This window comes from Parus major, chromosome 5 (genome assembly GCF_001522545.3).
Source record: "Parus major isolate Abel chromosome 5, Parus_major1.1, whole genome shotgun sequence".
NCBI lineage: Eukaryota > Metazoa > Chordata > Aves > Passeriformes > Paridae > Parus > Parus major.
In genome coordinates this window covers 48067448-48086493 of record NC_031774.1, presented here as the reverse complement: position 1 = coordinate 48086493, position 19046 = coordinate 48067448, and the positions used below count along the sequence as shown (strand labels likewise).

At 34.9% G+C, this 19046-nt stretch overlaps 1 protein-coding gene across 11 annotated transcripts in view; it reads left to right on the top strand.

The window, feature by feature from the left end:
- Positions 1-19046, top strand: part of ATG2B (autophagy related 2B) — a 52559-nt gene that overhangs the window by 22053 nt on the left and 11460 nt on the right. For 8 of the 11 annotated variants that reach the window (XR_004497994.1, XR_004497993.1, XR_004497992.1 and 5 more), the window contains 20 exons: positions 191-390; positions 1072-1152; positions 2807-2913; positions 3175-3267; positions 4066-4136; positions 5114-5190; positions 5422-5592; positions 6061-6202; positions 6992-7194; positions 8110-8333; positions 8953-9061; positions 10778-10972; positions 11548-11649; positions 13256-13334; positions 14136-14340; positions 15292-15361; positions 16304-16386; positions 16869-16990; positions 17172-17326; positions 18362-18511. Coding sequence is in view for 5 of the 11 variants with exons in the window: in XM_015630775.3 (XP_015486261.1) it covers positions 191-390; positions 1072-1152; positions 2807-2913; positions 3175-3267; positions 4066-4136; positions 5114-5190; positions 5422-5592; positions 6061-6202; positions 6992-7194; positions 8110-8333; positions 8953-9061; positions 10778-10972; positions 11548-11649; positions 13256-13334; positions 14136-14340; positions 15292-15361; positions 16304-16386; positions 16869-16990; positions 17172-17326; positions 18362-18511 (2639 nt within the window). In the remaining 6 variants the exon portion in view is untranslated. Of the gene's footprint in view, positions 1-190; positions 391-1071; positions 1153-2806; positions 2914-3174; positions 3268-4065; positions 4137-5113; positions 5191-5421; positions 5593-6060; positions 6203-6991; positions 7195-8109; positions 8334-8952; positions 9062-10777; positions 10973-11547; positions 11650-13255; positions 13335-14135; positions 14341-15291; positions 15362-16303; positions 16387-16868; positions 16991-17171; positions 17327-18361; positions 18512-19046 lie in introns of those variants that run through there. The other 3 variants (XR_004497995.1, XM_015630774.1, XR_004497996.1) reach the window with 3 other exon arrangements.

Sequence of the window (19046 nt, the reverse complement as noted above, 5' to 3'; positions counted from 1 at the left end):
GATTATAGCTTTTTACTATACTGTGGTTTTAAATATTGGCTCACCCATAACCTTCCCTTCACAGTTCTTGGTTGTGCATGACTAACTTTGGTAATTAAAATAACTTTGTAGGCATTAAGCATAAAAAGGATTTTCCTTAACACTTCATCAAGTAACAGCTTTGGTAATTCACTCCAAAATCTCTTTGCAGGTTTGGTAGATGGGGTCGTCCCTTCCTCTGAAGTACGACTGCCCAGCACAATACGTCCCCATTGGTTAGAGCCTACTATTTGTTTTTCTGAAGAAGATGGTCTTAGCAGGACTACTTCAGATGGTGTAGGAGTGGATAGCCCAAGTATGCTGACTGTTGCAGTTAAAATCCAATCGGATAAAATAGAGAGCAATACAAAGGTTTGTGTTGATTGTACTTTTTAAAGTTGAATTATATCAGTTTTTATAGAAGCATCTAGACATGGAGTTAGAAGGGTTATAGATGAAGAAGCCATATAGTTCTAAGACATTAATTTTCAAACTATAATTTTGTTGGGATCATTTGGGTGGATTTCAAAATTTAAGCAGCAGCTTAATGTACTATTTCTTCCAATGTTTTGCTGTCATGCTATTTCTTTATTGAATTCATTTTTTGAGCAGTTGACTTTTTTGTTTGTTTTTTTTGAGTTTCTCTGGTGTCAAAACAGGCAAGAACAAATACAGAGTTACACTGCAGTTAACTAGCAGTTAACTAGGAGGCAGCCTTTGCTTACCTATTTGGAATGTGACTGGTACATGACAGCAGCGTTCATTAATGTGGCTGAAAGATGACCTCTTAGCTGGCATAGTGGTGACAAACAGATTGATTGAGTTATCTAAAGAAGGGTTCTGCAGCCTTCCTACTACCACCTAAAGCTGCCATTTCTACACTACCCTGCTGCAAAGAGTATGATACTGTATTATACAGGGTTTCTGTATTGGGAAGCACGGTTTCTCTAGACACCAGGAGATTTTTGGGAACAGGATGACACTGTTTCACAATCTAGGTGTGAAATAGTTACTTGTTTCATGTAAGCCAAGTCAAGCAACTTTGTTATGCAGGAATTTCTGGTTGCTGTTGGACTACGAGGAGCCACCCTTCAGCACCGAGTGCTGCCTTCAGGTTTAAGCTGGCATGAACAGGTCAGGTTGCTACAGTTTTCTTGACTACATCTTCAATTACAGTCTCATTGTCTTAACTATCAAACAAAATCTTGATGTTAGGCTGTGCAGTGTTATCATACTCTACTCTTTAAAGTGCTGTTCTTTATTTCCTGTTTCTCTTTGAGAGCATTGACAGATGATAATCCTACTTTGAAATTTTGTCTATTCACTTGGTACTGTTCCTCTCATCTTCCTACCTTTCTGCCCATAACGTCACGGAGACTCTTGATGGAGTTTACTTCATTCTGTTGCAGTTTGAATTTTGGGTTTTGTTTAAAATTCAGATGAAAAATCTCAGTAGTGCAATACTATGTATTGCAAGTACATAAATAATCCTTATGTTAAAAATACCCTCAAAGCAAGCAAACATGTTATTTGTAGTACTGAAAGCATTTCTGTATTTTTCCATTTTGCTCACTTTCTCCCTCAAGTGTCATTTTCCAGTTGCACATTTCCTGTTTTGTGTTGCTGGAATAGCAGTACTGGAGGACTTTGGGGAGGCAGTGAGCAGCAGTTTACACAAACACTTCTGAGTGAGAAGGGTTGTAGTCATAGGTGTGGATGCAGAGGTAGAGCACAGCTGACAGGCCTTGATCTGTGATCTGGGAGCCCCTTGATCTGTGTTTGTGCACGAGGCAAGACATGCCATTAGCACATGAGCAGTGTTGTTGCATGTACCTGCCCCATACTGGATTACAGATAGTAACCCTTGACACTCAAGCTTCTCCTGTGTATCCTCCAGTCTGTATTATATGCTGATTTTTACATGCATTGTTACTGTATAGCTGTGTGGAGCTGAACTTGGGGCTTTGGACTCTGCTGTGCCGTTACTTTCTCCTCAACATAATATTCCCATGGGTTTGTGTAGCCTGCTTTACACCATGTTGCTTCCTTGCTCTATGAAATTTTTCTCAAGTAACATCCCAAGTGCATCACAGGCAATCTTTTTTTAGAGGGGAAGGGATCAAATAAAAAAATTGTCCAAAGGGGTAGTTAGATGAAAAAATTAAGACTAGCAGTGATGGTATGACCCAGGCTTGGAATATTTTAAGAACTTTGATAGTGTAACATATTGGAGAGGCAACTATGACAGATCTTACAGAGGAGGATAGCAGCTAGTTTTGTACATGAAAAAAGCTGTTTATATGGTGAATGTGCACATGATTCTGAGTGTATTTCCTACACCTACCCCTCAAGACAGACTTGAAAATAACTATATGTGGACTGTTACTAGAAAAGATAACTTTTCAGAGAGACAGCAAAGCAAATGCAAACACTGTAATAACAGCTACAAAGAAGAATGAATAAGACTGTATTTGGGCAGTATTTTAAAAACTCACTGTGAAGCTTTGTTACAAGGAGCCATTTGAGTGTATGTGGATTGGTCTTTTCCATACCTTTGAAGCTGCAGTTTTTCTGGGTTTTTTTGGTGGTGTTTGCATTTCATGCTTCTCTCTATAAAGATATTGAGTAAGCATCTTTAAATATCTGAGGCTGTTCACACCTTTTCCTTCTACTAATCTAACATCTTATTGTCATACCAGTTACAGATTTTCTCTTTTGTGATGCATAATTTTTTTGTTAATTGAAGTATATATAGATACTAAAGTATTAATATGTTTATGATTTTTAGATTTTATATTTTTTGAATATTTCTGATGAGCCTGTTCTGGGATATAATCCTCCAGCTACAATTACAACTTTTCATGTACATCTGTGGAGTTGTGCTCTTGATTACAGGTAAGTGAAATGTAAGTGTGTCACTTGGCACTGCAGCAATGTACTTACTCTTCAGGAGTGTTTGAGTTTGCATACTATAAATAGTATTTATTTAGGTACTTTTGGAAAAAGTACTTAACAGAGATCCCTTAACTGGAAGGAATTTAAAGTAGGATATGACTTGCCTAGGTCTGGAAAGATGGAGTTAGGTAATCTATAAGGCTTTGAGTGAGATTCCCAATAGGTACAGAACACTAATTTGTTTTTTCTATTTGTTACTAGGCCCTTGTTTTTGCCAGTCAGATCTCTACTTACTGTTGAAACTTTCAGCATTTCCAGCAGTGTTGCAGTAGATAAATCCTCTTCTACTCTCAGGTATGATTTAAAAGATAGTGAAACATGTAAGCTCCTGTAAAAGTTGTAATGCCCGTCTGCTTTTTTGACCTCAGAAGCATTCATGTTGTGTGAATGATCACACTGGTTTCCATATTTTGACATACACTTTGCTCACATGTAATCATTCTGTTTTATTAGAATAAATAATTTTGTTTATTTATGCTTTTTAGTTGGATTGCTTCCTTTAAAAGCAAGCATTTCTTCATTTTTAATAAGATTGTAATGTCCTGAAATAAAGTTATGTCTATTTGATGAACTAGTAAGACCTTAAGATTTCTTTTGTTACATGGAGACAATGTATTAATTAATTTAATATTTAATGACTAATGAAAATATCTGGAACTTCTAATAATTTTTTTGCAACTTCAGTTGAATATTCATTCTGTTTTACCCATTCTGTTTGAAATATCTACTAAGTTGATTGTTTTTATTGATAAAACCTTTTAAGCTACCTTTGAAACAAATGTTAAGTTTATTAAGAGAAAAAGATAAAAATAAAAATGTGTTAAGGATTAAGGTATTATTTCCTATTCTAGGAAGGATCAAATATATGAATTTAAATGTAAGAAATATATAATTAGCAATGGGGAAAATATTTTACAGTGGTTAATTGTCAATAGATTTGGAAATTATAAAAGGTTAAAGTGAAGAGTTTGGATTTAAGGTATGCTAGATATATTTGTGTTTAAAAATATGTTTTTATATACTAATTTCTTTTGACTTACTAATTGTACTGCATTTCTAGCATTTTCATTTCATCTTGTTTTTGTCTCTTAGGATAATTTTAGATGAAGCTGCTTTGCATTTGTCTGACAAGTGCAACACTGTCATGGTGAACCTCCATAGAGGTAAGGATGCTTCAGCTGTGACTAATCAACTGCAGAGCCTAAAGAAACAAAATTACAGGCATATACACCATATAAAAATGTTATTGAAGAGGACTTAGCAAATATGGAGCAGCAAGTTGAGTATGAGAGAATAGTGCAATGTTGATAAAAATCTGAGTGCTCTGGTTTAGATTTGTGGATCCAAAAGTATGTCAGAGAAAAGCATCTTGCAATTCCTCTAGTATCTTGTTACAGTTTAAATAATGGGTATTTGAAAAAGCATATACTTAAAAATCTGTAGTTTCACAGAAAGAAATTTTCTTAGAAAAGATCTCATGACATATATATTCTACATAGTTGAACTTGAAAGGTCCTATATGGCACAGAGTTGTAGGTTCTAAAAAGAATCATACCAGCTGGGTTGCTCTCATTGAAAGAGTAAGAACCTTTAAGGACTGAGGAACTTAAATCAATATTTAACAAATCAGTTGGAGAAATAATGAGACTTTGTGCCCACAAATGTGTATTTAGATTAAATAAGAGATCTCTAGCAGGGACACAGTAAAGGTATGCCTGTTTTGTTTAAGTAACAAAAGAGGACAAATAAGTTATTAATGGCACTGAAGGATTAGTATAATATGAACATGTGTTTTCTCTCACTTTAGCTAAAAAAAACCTGATAAAATGTTTAGTCATTCAGCTTCTGTGTGCCTGGTTTCTTTAACTCACACAGATGGAATGAAGACAAATATCTTAAAAGATTACAGTGCACACAGATGGTGGTAGTGGGAGTGATACATTGGACTGAAAAGATTCAGGTTCTTGATCTGAGTAGCTGAAACTTGAACTCTAAAAATAATCCTCATAAAAGAAGGAAATGCAGAGATATAAAAGGTTTTGATTCCTGTACAGCTCATGCTGGTTTTAATGATTTCATAACTACAGGTATATAGGGTTTTGTTATATCCTTAGTAATTTCTAAAATTATTGTATTTCAGATTATGTTCGTGTTATGGATATGGGACTGCTGGAACTAACCATTACAGCAGTAAAATCTGATTCTGAGGGAGAGAGAGTAAGTAGTTAATCACAAACAAAATAAAACGTAAAATCTTCATGAGAGATTGTGATTTGAATATTACTTTATTATACTTATAAGTAAACTGAAAAACCTTTGATTTTATTTTTTAACTCCTTTTTTGACTAGTTAAGTAAAATAATTTAAAAACAACTATGTATATGACATCTTTATGGAACTTCAGGATAATTTGAAGTTTATTCTTGTTTTTTCATTGTTGCTATCTAGACTAAACCACGTTTTGAGCTGCACTGTTCCAGTGATGTAATCCATATTCGTACCTGCTCTGATTCATGTGCTGCACTAATGAATCTCATACAGTATATTGCAAGTTATGGTGATTTACATCCACCTGCTAAGACAGAAGTTAAACGTGGAGTTAGCAAGCCAAAAATGAAGGTATAGAATTGCCAAATGATAGCAATTTAACTTTGTGCTTCTTGGTAATATATTTTAATTTTAATCCCCGTTCTATTTACAAATAATATGATATTTTCTACAAAAAATTTAACAAATTATATCTAATTAAAAATATATTTTAGAGTTAAAATAATATTTTTTTTTCTGCTTTGGTCACTAAATATTTTAAAACATTATTCTGTTTGCCTCTTGCACTTTATTCTTACCTAAAGTAGAAAATTCCAGGACACATACGAGCTATCCAGGTACTCTGATGATCTAAATACCATGACCCATAATGTTCTAACCTACTTTATGAGTTATCCAGCTTAGATCATTTGACTGTTTAACAAGTTAAGATGGTTTTTTTCACAGTTTAAGAGCTGTGAATCAAGCTGTTCTAGCAAAATCTTAATTTTGACATTTGTTGTTTTTGAGATGTAACTATGTATAGTTCCTCTCTAACAGGTAGAGACCTTTAGCCAACCATCTTCCCATGGACCAGGCCTTGCTGAATCAGAGCAGCAGATTTTACGGGATTTGATGAGTGATGCAATGGAAGAAATTGAGACTCAACAGACTGCTTCTGCTATGAAGCAAGAGTCTAATGGTAATAATCCTCTGAAGGTCTAACTACATCTGAAGTACAACTTTTCTGGGAAGAAAGTGGGATTGAAAGTTTGTGTATGTAGAGGTGCTGCAATAAGAAAGGGAGCAGGTAGTTAGGATGTCTGAAGTCTTCAAACTGTGGAGCAGATTCTTGCTTTTAATACTAGTGATGCAAAAGTACTTTGAGATTCTAGTCGAAGACAGACACATTTTCTGAGGTACTGAAAGCAGCATGGAAGAAATCTGTCTCTGGGACTCTGTCAAGACTCCAAATTCTGTAGGAGTGAGTATAAGTTAGTGTGGAGGAATCAAAGACCTCTCTTCTGTATATGAGGGAGGTCCAGGAAGATTTTACATTTCTGGGTCAGAGGAAGAACTTCCATAAAGAACTTTTTCAGTTAGTAGATGGAACAAGATAGTTGATTTTATCGCAGGATTATGGCTTCTGTATCATGGCTAGAATGTAATTCAGTTTTAAATTTTATAAGGATTTTGTACTGCAAGTAGATTTCTGTTCCATTACTATTTCCATGATGTCTGGTCTTCTCTGTGGTGGAAAATAAGCAGTCACTGTAGTACTGAAAGTTTTTGATGCTGTGGTCTTACTACCAGAATGAGAAGCTTGAGAATTGTTTATTATTTATAGTTGGAATTGATTCAAGATATAATAAGCAAATTTCTTTAATATAATTGAAGTAACAAACATTAGTTTACCTTTACCTAATTTTCATATTTTGTAAGGATTTTTACACTGAAACCTGCTTTTTCTCCATCCTCTTTCAACTCCCAGGACTTTTGGATGACAGATCTCAAACTCAGGAGCCATCTTGCTCAGATCTCTTCCTGTTTCCAGATGAAAGTGGAAATGTCTCACAAGAACCAAGTCCTACTTACACCTCGTTTACTCATCACCTGATAAGTGAGGCCATGGGAGATGTTCCAGCAGAAAGTGACGATTTCTGCATTCTTTTTGCTCCTAAAGTTGCTGTTGCTGTAAGATACTTTGAAAATTACTAAAACAAAATCCATATATAAACTGAATTAGAGAAAAGCCTATGTAAAACCTTGGCAAATAAGATATCATAGATTCCCATGATTGCTTAGTGATGCTTTTCTGTTTGAAAGGAATTAATGCATTGTTACCATTAGGAATGATTGCAAGCATTTTCAAGTAGGTATGATTTTTTATATCTCAGCACTATGTAATTGTTCTCTCATCTGAATATTACATTAAACAGTATTGGCAGTTTTCCTACATTTTAGTCATGTTTAATCATTGTGATATTGACTTAAAATAATGGCATAGTTAGGAAAAAATGTGTTAAGGAAAAACCAGGATTTATCAAAATAGCAGCTTTGCATATCTTCTAATCTTTTGTTCATTTCTTTCTTCATCTGAGCTCTCAGTGTTTCTAAGGACCTAAGATCCTTGCCAAACCTCAGAGAAAAGCTTGTGTGTTGCTTTACACCAACATCTGTCCTCTGCATGTTGTCTGGTGGTATTCTTAATAGAGAGAGGCAGTTCCTGGGCCCCCGATTAGAAGCTGCATTTTCCCTGTTATTGTTGAGCTTGTTTGTTTCCACAAGTGGTAATAGGGTATCCTGGGCTCTTCTGTGGTTTTCTGTTTGCTTTCAACTAGGACTTCATTTTGTTTATAGTTTGGGTGGAGAAGATTTTTTGTTTTGGTTTGGGTTTTTTATTGTTGTTTTTAACTGCTTTGCAGCCTCAACGTTTTTCATATGCTTTTGTCCGTACTTTATAAGAAACATTTCAAAGTGAATCATGTATTGTATAAGCTCTAACAGTACAGAAAAGTTTTCCCTTTAAAAGATTAGACATCTCAATAAAGAAAATAAAGAAAGCAAATTTCATCTTCTCAATGCCATGTGCTTTTTTTTTTTAATTAGGAAAAAGAGGAAGAGCCGGTTATAAAAATAATGGTTGATGATGCAATTATCATAAAGGAAAATCATTTCAGTCAACCTATTAAGAAAACGGATACAAGCAAAGCTCCTCTTCATTTTCCTGTTCCTCTGGTACGCTATGTTGTAAAGGAAATATCTCTTATTTGGCATCTTTATGGTGGAAGGGATTTTGGGACTGCACCACCTTCTCCAGCTAAAAGTTTCATGTAAGTGTTGGATCTAATTATGTGGATTAGAAAATTAAGAATACTTTTCTTTTGATTTGGAGTAATCTTATTGTTCAGTCTCATGTCTTCCTTGCTTGCTTCTTGGCTCCCTTCTTACAAGGAATCAATCGTAGAATGGTTCAGGTTGAAAGGGATCTTAAAGATCATTTGATTCTTTTTCAGTTTGACTTCACACATCAGAGTGTGTTTTCCCTGTGTCTTAACCTGGACAGGCTGGGTTTGATTCTGCTGATTTTTGGAGGGGGGTGGAGGAATGGATTTTGTTCTAGGGTAATATTAGTAGTCAGATATTCCTGAAGAGATCAGGACTTAGGGAGCATAAGACTCAGATTTACAGGATGTCATGTGAGCTAGAGAATAAAATTATAGCCAAAATTAAAGAAATGTTTTATGAATGTTAATTTGGTGGGATAAATGCACCTGGCGTTCTGCTTAGCTGTATATTACTTGAACAGAAACAGAACAGTAACTTCATTGTGATGTTTATTTGAATATAATTAAAATAGTAAGCTAAGTTATATCCAGTGCATTTAGTTTTAGATTAACAGGGTTATAACTTTAACCTGCAAAAGTGTATTTTTCTTTTTTATTTCCCCAGAAGTCCCCATAGTTCTCCTTCTCATACCCCAACAAGGCATGGACGGAATACAGCATGTGGAGGAAGAGGAAGAAACCCAGACTTCCTAATGGAAATACAGTTAAGCAAGGTGAGTAACAGAAACAGCTTCAGCCATGACTCTGTGTGGGTATCTTTACATGTTGTACTCTTTTGATAACACCTTTCCCTTAGAGTTCAGTATTATTTCTTTCAACAGTAGCTACATCTAAGCAATCACTTTAATGGTGATGAATGTAGAATTTCTTCAACAAAAACTGTTAGTATTAGCACAGTATTTACTTGCTGAATAAGCTTGTTTCTAAAGATGGAGGATATCCATTACAATATTTTAAAGTTTTTGTTTATTATAACCAAGTTTTGCAATTGCTGTTCTGTTTTTCTCTCTTCAGTTCCATGCTGAATAGGTACACCTGATATGAAACTAAGTGTTCTAAGAAAATAAGCAAAATGTAGATCTGCTGAGAATATTCAATGTATCAGTTTGATAACTGGATATGAAATAGCATCTAGTTATATCAGAGTACTGTTTCTATATTTCCCCTAACATATTTAGCACCTTTCAGGCATAAGTATCTTACTGTTGTTTGTAAGGCTATGCTTACCTCTAACATAGGAAAATAATGCTTTTCTCTGGTGCTGTGAATAATATTGGTAAGAAGTTGGTAAGAGCATATTTCATGTTAAATGGATCAATAACAGAATCTTTTTAAAATAAGATGTTTTCAAATGTTTCCATAAACATGAAAGGCACTACATAAAAACAAAGGCCTTTTTATAGTCTATGTGTATTTCCAAAACTTAAAATTCATCCCATTAGCACTACAAGCTTGCCAGAAATATGTGATACTTAAGGTAGCCTCCTCTAGAAGAAACATGACATTGGAATAAAAAAGAGGAAAAGGGGAAGCAGTTAATATTCCATGTGGAAAACTTCATATGTAGAATTATAGCCATCTCTAAATTTGCAGATATTTAATGAGAGTTGGAGTTAGCACTGAAGCAGCATAAAGGTTTTTTCCCCTACTTGGACCCCTAACTTGATACAAGGCTGAAGAGTAACGTTTACAGAGATGAAGGAGAGTAAAAGGTGTCACAAGTGGTGCTGCCTTGGAGCTCAGTGTGGGGCCGGCAGGGGCGGCTGCCGTGTTTGCTGTGTGTGCTCAGCAGCATTTCCCTGCCAGCCGGGATGTGGGGTGTGGGGGGCAAGGGATGGTTTGTGGGTCACCACGACTGGAAATGAGAGCTACACCAAGGAGTGACCAAACAGAAATAACTTAGAATGTAAGAAAAATGCTGAATTAGATTTATATGGAGTCAAGTGAGTAAGAAAAAGGAAACAAAACCACAAGAAGCCACTGAAGAAGTCAGTTGGTAAGGAAGAAACATTTTTTCCTTAGGTATTAGAGGGTGCAGGATTCAAGAACTGCAATATTGTGTGGTACAGGCTTCACCATGATGTGAGAAAGATGTCAGGATTGAGAGGAAAAAGCAGAGTCAATGTTAAAACAAGTGAAATTCATTCCTTATCTTGTATTGACTCTTTGTTTTGGCTTGAACTTCATGCTGAAATATGAACATGTACACAACTAGAAATTGGAAGATTTCTACTGCTATATATGTGAAAACCTGAATAGAGTTCAGAAATCTTAGTAGTATTTCTGTAAATTTAAAATAGTAGACAACTTTAAAAGTATATGTGATATACTTCCCTGATTTTTGTTTATTTTTTTTAAAGAACTATTCTGCTGTTAAATGGTGTTTTTCAAGGAGACTGATTATGCTGGTTTTCTTTCCTTTTTAAAAGGTGAAATTCCAGCATGAGGTGTATCCTCCAGGTGGTGCAGAAGGTGAATCTTGTCTGTTGGAACAGCCAGTGTCACGACAAGTTTTTATTGTTCAAGACCTGGAAATCAGAGATCGCTTAGCTACATCACAAATGAATAAATTTCTCTATCTTTACTGCAGTAAGGAGATGCCCAGAAAAGCACATTCAAACATGGTATAGCTATGAAATGTTAATTTCTTTCAATTACAGCAGTTGAATTATCACTGTGGGGGCTATGTGCACTTCTTAATCTTGCAGAAGCAGAAACATGAGTTCATAGAACACTGAAGTAATATAATTTGTTGATAGTTATTTGCTTGACTCTGTGGATATTAAAACTAATTCAAAAGTCAGTTTGAATGTCAACATGTCAGGTATTAATGGGTTTGAGGTTGTTAGTTAAAAAAAATAGATATGCAGGACTACTTCGGTACCTTTCACAATTTGGTTTTGAGCAAATGTCTGCTTGTATCAGTGATGAGACTTTTTTCACTACACCTGCAGATTTGTATTTTTATGGTATACAGTAGTCTTGCTGATTCTATAAAGGATTAAATAATTTTTTGGGGGGTTTCTTTTAACTTTATCTTTTTATAACATTCAGCATAAGTTTTCATTCAATACTGTAATTGCTAAGTGGAATCATACTAGTACAGAGATTTTGCCGTAAATGTTTTTCCTAGCTGGTGTTCTGAGATTTAATAATTGTGAATGTTAGTACCTTTATTTATATAATTTTTTTTCCCCAGTTAACAGTTAAAGCGTTACATGTCCGCCCAGAGTCTGGCAGATCCCCACAGGAATGTTGTTTACGTGTTTCCCTAATGCCACTTCGCCTCAATATTGACCAGGTTGGTTGTGCCAGTGCAAAAAATAAAATAATTTTTTCTTTATTGAATGGTACTTGGGATTTGTTTTAAGCAGATACTTTTAGCCATCATACCTATTTTATGTTTTACATTTTCTTGGTGTGATACCTTTTTTATTTGATCTTTGGATCTCTGTTCTTTCATTTTTATCTATGCTAGAACTTGCCTTCTGCTCCAGCTATTACAGACTAGATTTTTTTATTTAAAAGCTCAGAATATCTTTAGGCAAAACTGTTTTCTCAGTAAGTTTTCCTCTTGAAACTTCTGATAATCTCAAAGGGTTTGGAGTCACAGCTTTTAAAAATAACTAGTTATTCTTGAATGATCTGGTTTTGTTTGTTCATGAAGTGACTTCATTGTTTTTAATTGAAAAAGGTTAATCATTAATCCAGAAGTGGCTCACAACATTTTGGTCAAGGGCACTTGACACTTGAGAAATGCTTCTATAATCTGAAGGCTTTGTCTTGCTATCAAATGCAGTGGCAGGAAGAGCAGAAATTGTTTTACTTTCTTTAGCAGACCTTTGTGCAAGATATTCTTGATATATTCAAGAAACATTTGGGTTCTTTCTAAACTAGTAAGAGCTATATATGTTTGTGCTGGCAAATGTGAACTACTCTTTGTTGAGGCATTCCTTCCTTAATTTGTCATCTTCAGAGAGCTACGTGGGGTTTGGGTTTTTGAGGAGCATTATTAGGATTTACATACCTTTTCTTTCTTTAAATACACATTAGAGACCAGGTTTTTATTTCGCTCTTATCAAAACTGAGCTCTGTCTAGTTTGCAATAATTTCATCTAGAAAAAAATGTCCTGGAAATACTGCCATCTAGGGAGGAAATGTGTTCCCTCTTGGTTACTTTCTGAAGTCTTCTATGTTTTGTACCATAAACAAAATTCACCTTTACAACTTCTATGAAATTAACTACAGCTTTTTTGGAAGCACAAGGCTGCATGCAGTCATTAGAAATACTTGTTATTAGTACTTAAGCTGTTATTCTTACCAGCTGGAAGTAAAAATGGAAAAGAAAGTCCAGTTGTCAATCAATGATAGGATGAATAAGGCACCAGTGTGATGCATCTGTCTGAAAAAGAAACTGGGATGTAATAGCTTTGTGACATTATTAAGACAATAATACCATAGGTATTGACTTTCAATGAAGCAGTGATGAACCCTGATTTGTAATGATTTGTTTGACTTTGACAGTACTAGAGAAGAATATAAACTATATTTAAATACCTTCTACTGCAAAACAGTGAAAAGTTTAAAGCCATTGAAACACCTGGGTTCTGGAGCAGTCTTCAACAATGAGAGTAGAAATGATGAAAATAAGCCTGAATTTTAAAGACAGAGCTAGTTAGATCATGAAATCCTGTTATGTGGAGCAGGGTGTAGTAGCTAAGAGGGTCTTCCTGGTTTCTGTCCTAGATTTGTATGTGTTTTGTGCATATGCTAAAGGATCAAAAAGAAAAATATACGTTTTGTTTCATGTCTGCAGTGAAATAGATCTGGAATTGTAGATAATGTTTTTAGAGAATTAGGTCTTTGTATTTATTTAAACCTGATTATATTTTACTCTTTGCCATTAGGATGCCTTGTTTTTCCTGAAGGACTTTTTCACTAGCCTTTCTACAGAAGTAGAACTCTTAGTTACTCCAGATCCTGAAGGTATATTTCTAAAAAAAAAAAATCTAACATCAAAGTGCTGCTTCTTTCTCCTTTAATTTGTGTACGTGTCTATAAATTCACATTGAATTCACAGTGAATCTTGTGTGTATAAAAACTTGTGTTGGGGTTTTAGCACTAACATCAACGCTGATTTTTTAGAAGTCAAAAGCCATAGGCATTTAAGCATTTTATTTTAGAAATATGAGCAAAGGTCTTCAGCACCTGAAATCTTAATTCTATAGAAGGTTTAACTAAAATTGGAGCATATTTAGGACTCTGTATATGCTATTGAGAGTTATTATTAGATAAAACTAGTACATTGTGCTGCTTATTTATAAAATTGATTTCTATATTAGACAACTTCAAGCTATTAGATGAACATAATATTTTATGCAAGGGATGTTAAATAATGTATGTTTGCTGTTGAAGCAGTACTTCTTATCAATTACATTATCAGTTGCAAAAGCTCTATATATTGAAAAGTATATTTTCACTATTAACTATATTTGGATATTTCTGAGCAGCCCTACCTTACCTATTTCTGTTGAGATGTCATGCTGAAGTGCATAGGTGATGAAGCACTCTGCAGTACTGCCATTAGAACCAGATACATTATTTATGCTGATGCACTAACCTCAACATCACCTGCATGTAATAACTTCTGTAGAAAACTTAGAGAATCTAAACACTGCCCTGCTAGTAATTCCTACTAGTAGGCATTAGAACTTACTAAGGATGCAGTAATCTCTGTAATCACTGAAAAATACGAGTCACTTTACTGTGTATAACTTCTTTTCTTAGTTAAAAAGTCCCCTGGTGCTGAAGTTACGTGTAGTTTGCCCAGGCATGTCAGCAGCCTTAAGGAACCAAGTCCAGTAATTTCTTTTGCATCACACAAGCAAGCAAATGAAAATGGCACTGTTGATTCTATGGATGCGGTTAATGGAGATGATGATCATTTCTCACAGGAAACGACATCATACAGCGACCAGCCAGTATTTTTCAGGTAAACTTCTGTTACAAAATTTCCAGTGACAAATAGCTGAAGATTTTAAGGAAGTGTGGTGATAAACTATTCAGACCTTCAGGCAAAGTGCATTTTTTTTTGTTTATTGGATGCTTGTAGAAAGCAAATATATTTGTTTCTATCACTGGAAGGTCACCAATGATTTTTATTAACTTTTGCACAATATTGTGCACAAGGAAATAAATCTGCCACATACAGAACAGTAATGAGATGTTTTACAAATAAAAAGAGCAGTGTATATACTCTTATGTCTACCCATAAGATATCTAATATAATCAGAGATGAACGCATATAAAGGAAGAGGATATAAGAATATAATGGAAGAGAGGTATGAAATAAAAATATCACAAGACAAACTCTAATGTAGCCCTGACTGGGAAGTGACTATGAAAATTGTAGTTTGTTATGCAGAAGTTCTTTCATGTGTATTCAGATCATAAATGCCTCAAACAATAGATGTGTGCTGTGGTAAGCAGTGCAGAGTTAAATTGTAATAGCATGGCTGGGGTTCTATTTCACCACATACATTAGAATTAGAATACAGCAGAATTTTTTACCAAGTTCCACCTGCAGGACTAAATTTTGCCCACAAAACCATTTTGTGGGTGTTTGCTTGTTTTTGTTTTTTTTTTAACATAAAGGTACTCATTTGCAGGATTAGTAGCACATTTGAAGGACTTTTAAATTTATTACAAAAGCTAACCTGAAATAGATGTGAATAAACCGAGAAAAGCTGAATTTGCCACTGTATTTTGTACATTTATTCTGAAGTACTAACTTAGTACTAATACTTAGTAACCTAAGTATTTATGGTTTACAGAAAAGAGTATGACATATTCCAGGAGAATGGGAAGCCATGAGTTTCTTTTCAGAAGGATAATTTTATTTCCTGTTCATGTTTCTCACTAATATTTTCTTTGCATGTCCCAGAGAATTTCGTTTTACATCAGAAGTTCCAATACGGCTTGATTACCATGGCAAACATGTATCAATGGATCAGGTTTGTGTGTAATGCTGATGCTATAGAAAAAAAATTTGATGTTGTTTGTTTTGTTTTCCCCTCCCTGCTCCCCATGAATGGGGGTATATTTTTATGCTCTGTACTCATTAATAATGTAATAATGACAAATATAAAACACTTTTTTTCCCCCTTAGTTTTAGTTAAGCTTCACCTTGTTTCACTCTTAACTGGAAAACGAGGGGGTGGATCCCCCACATATGGTTAACCCAGGACAGAACTTGAATGTGACATTTATGAGCTCAGTGATTGGTTTGCAATCAGTGCATAGCTGCAGTGCCCCTCAAAGTATACCGCTGTCTGATGCCAGAATCATGCATTTTCTTTTTCTTCATTAATGCCAGAACAAAATATTGTTTGTTCTTGTTTCCTTTCCTTTCGGTCTAGTAAGATATGGGCCTCAGTGGCAATGGCAGAATCTACTACAGATGAAAAGAATGCTCATGGTTCTTGTTAAAACAGGCATTATTTATCACACTGAGTTTAGAAGCGACATCAAAAAATCCTATTTGCACGAGATTTGTACTTTGTTATGGCAAATCAGTAAGAAAATACGGAAAGCAGCAACTTCTTGAATTTGCTTGGCTATCAGAAATTGAAACATGAAGTATGGTAGCTTTGGAATGGTTGAAAAAAACCACTGAAGCCAAAACTATGTTTACATAATTTATTTTAACTTATTATTTCTGAAGAAGGCCTTTTGTGTCCAGGTGTTTTTCTTTGAGTAGGAGGTTAAGCCAAGTTTCGTTTTTTGCAAGTTTCCATATAACACGATTTATAGCACTGTAACAAGTCACATCTGGGAGACTGGGGGAGAATGTTTAGACAGAATACTTGTAAGTAAGAGTTGAAATGATGATGTTGTTCCTCTCAGATTGTATAAGTTGAGTAAATGTATCTGATAAAGAAATATTTCACTTACAGGGAACATTAGCTGGGATTCTTATTGGGCTTGCTCAGCTGAACTGCTCAGAATTAAAGCTGAAGAGGCTTTGTTACAGACACGGGTAAGTTTCTCAAAATGTAGATCAGCACAGCTATTGCAAGTTGGACATGTGTGTGGGGAATAACAACATTGCAAATGCAAAGCAAATTTTCTCCTAAGATACCCTTCTAAAATCCAAAATACTTTTTGACTTTTCTTGATTATAGGTTTATTTTATATGTCTTGATTCTAGGTTTTTTTCAAATAAATGTAATTTAAGAAGAACTTCTAACTCAGAATAGAATTTAATATATATGCTATTCTTGATGATAAACTCTTCATTTTAATTTCATGTTCACTTCCTATGGGACTGGATGTGATTATACAGTTTTGAGTTTGTTTTATGAAGTAAAATACATAGCTTAGCCAACTGCAATAAAAGACGACATTTGAAGAAGCTTTCCTTTTGTTTAAATTACATCCTTTGCTTAGGTGAATAATGAATGCATTTATCGTACTAGGAATTGTTTGTTTAAAAAAAAATAATAATTGTATTTACTTTAGTTTATTAGGTGTGGATAAATTGTTCTCCTATGCCATCAGTGAATGGCTTAATGACATAAAGAAAAACCAGCTACCAGGAATTTTGGGAGGAGTAGGGCCTATGCATTCACTTGTGCAGTTAGGTAAGTTAATTCTTCTATTTAGCTACATGTGAATGTGTTTATTTCTTTAAAAACCAAACAACACCTCTCCCCTCTCAAAAAACCAACACAAACTGTGTTGACTCTTGTTTTCACTTCCTTCCAAGGCATCCTGCATACCTAGGAGAACTGTCTGACTCTGGTGTTGTGTCTTCATTTTCAGTGCAAGGTCTGAAGGACCTGGTGTGGTTGCCAATAGAGCAGTACCGCAAGGATGGTCGTATTGTCAGAGGCTTTCAAAGAGGAGCAGCTTCTTTTGGCACTTCCACTGCAATGGCAGCACTGGAGCTAACAAACAGAATGGTTCAGACTATACAGGTAGAGTGTATGACTCCTGAAGTTAGATGTAAAATGAGAGGTGTGGCTAGTAAGTGCTCTGTATTAAGCTAATATCTTAATGCTGTAGATTGAAGGTTGGGAGCATCTATTAAAAAAGAAAAGGCAGCTGTATAAATAGGAGAGCAGAGACTGGGCAAAGTTTGCAGCAGTCTGTGAGGTGAGAACTATGGCATCAAATACAGTGATTAGAAAACTGTGTTAAAATACTGCTGAACACCCAAGCTGCTGCTTGTTTCTTAATGTCTTTACTGTATTACGGTGTACAATTAAATACAAAAATGTTCAGCTTCACTAAAATCACTGATGCTGAGAAAGATGAGTCCTTTGTGCACGTGTGTTATCCAGTAGTAGATTCTTATCTTTTTTTAAAAACATCAGTTTATCTGTGCTCATTAAAAATAAAACCAATAACAACAGCAAAAAAAAAAAAAAAAAACAAACCAAAACCCCAAACCAATACTATTTCTGTAGGTCTACACAAAGTCTATAAAACTTCCTGGATTTTACCCTAAGGTAATCTTTAGTTAAAGTGTTAATAAATTTGTTTCTTAATGTAAAATATACAAAAATACAATGAAAACACACTTTTTACCACCTGATCTTGCAAAAATAGTATCTGTACCAAGCTTGAACATATATAGTCAGAAAACCAATGCTATAAATCACAAGAGGGATTACACATGTGCTTGTGTGTTTGTAAGAAATACCACTGGTCAAATGTTCAGTTTCTATTTTGAGCATTTTATGCAGTTTAGAGAATGCTTTTGAAGAGACAACAATTAGGAGGAGAGAAAACCCCCACCCAAGCCTACAATATTCATTCTTTAATTATGGAATTAATGTATAATTAGAGCTGCACATTCCGGAAGTTCTTGTAGAAAACTGTAATTTGATGCAAATAAATATTATTTGTGGAATAAGAATTCCTTCATTTCAATGACATCACCCTATTAGTAGTTTAAATTTGTGATCAGGTGCTATAACACGTGTTTTGCATTTGCTCCTGATGTGCAGGCAGCTGCAGAAACTGCTTATGACATGGTATCACCAGGGCCTACCTTCATTGAAGCAAAGAAGATCAAACGGTTGCATCGCCATCGCTTGGCTCCGCAGCCGGTTGACCTGCGGGAGGGTGTGGCCAAAGCATACAGCGTTGTCAAAGAGGTGAGTGCAGAAGCAGTTGTTGGCAACCAAAGTTAAGAATTATTTCCTAAAACGGCAAATAAAATAATGGATGTTAATTAAGGCTGAGCAAATGGAGAAGGAGATTTCAGCTTTGAACAAGACTATTGTCATCAATTATCTTGATAACAGAATTTTGAATTGAAAAAGCAGGAAAAAACCTAAGGTATCATGCAGATGAGTGTGAGTAGGACTTAAGTGCTCTGTGGTTTCAATGATTTACAATTATTGTGAGCCACATGAACTTGATTTCCTGTGCTGGCCCATCCATCTTTCCCTTTCTGCCCGATCACCTTTGCAGTTACTGTTACTTCTTAGGGCGGTAGAGTTTAAACATAATGCGAGATTTAAAAGAAGTGAAACCTTTCTCTACTATGACAGTGTACTATAAATCAGAATTATGACCTGTTTTCATTATATTTTGTATTACACTTTGTTAGTTGCACCTTATGTAGTGTCTATGAAGTAAGGTGTCAGCTGAGTTTCCAGTGAATTTTGTAATTTTTTCAACAGTTCA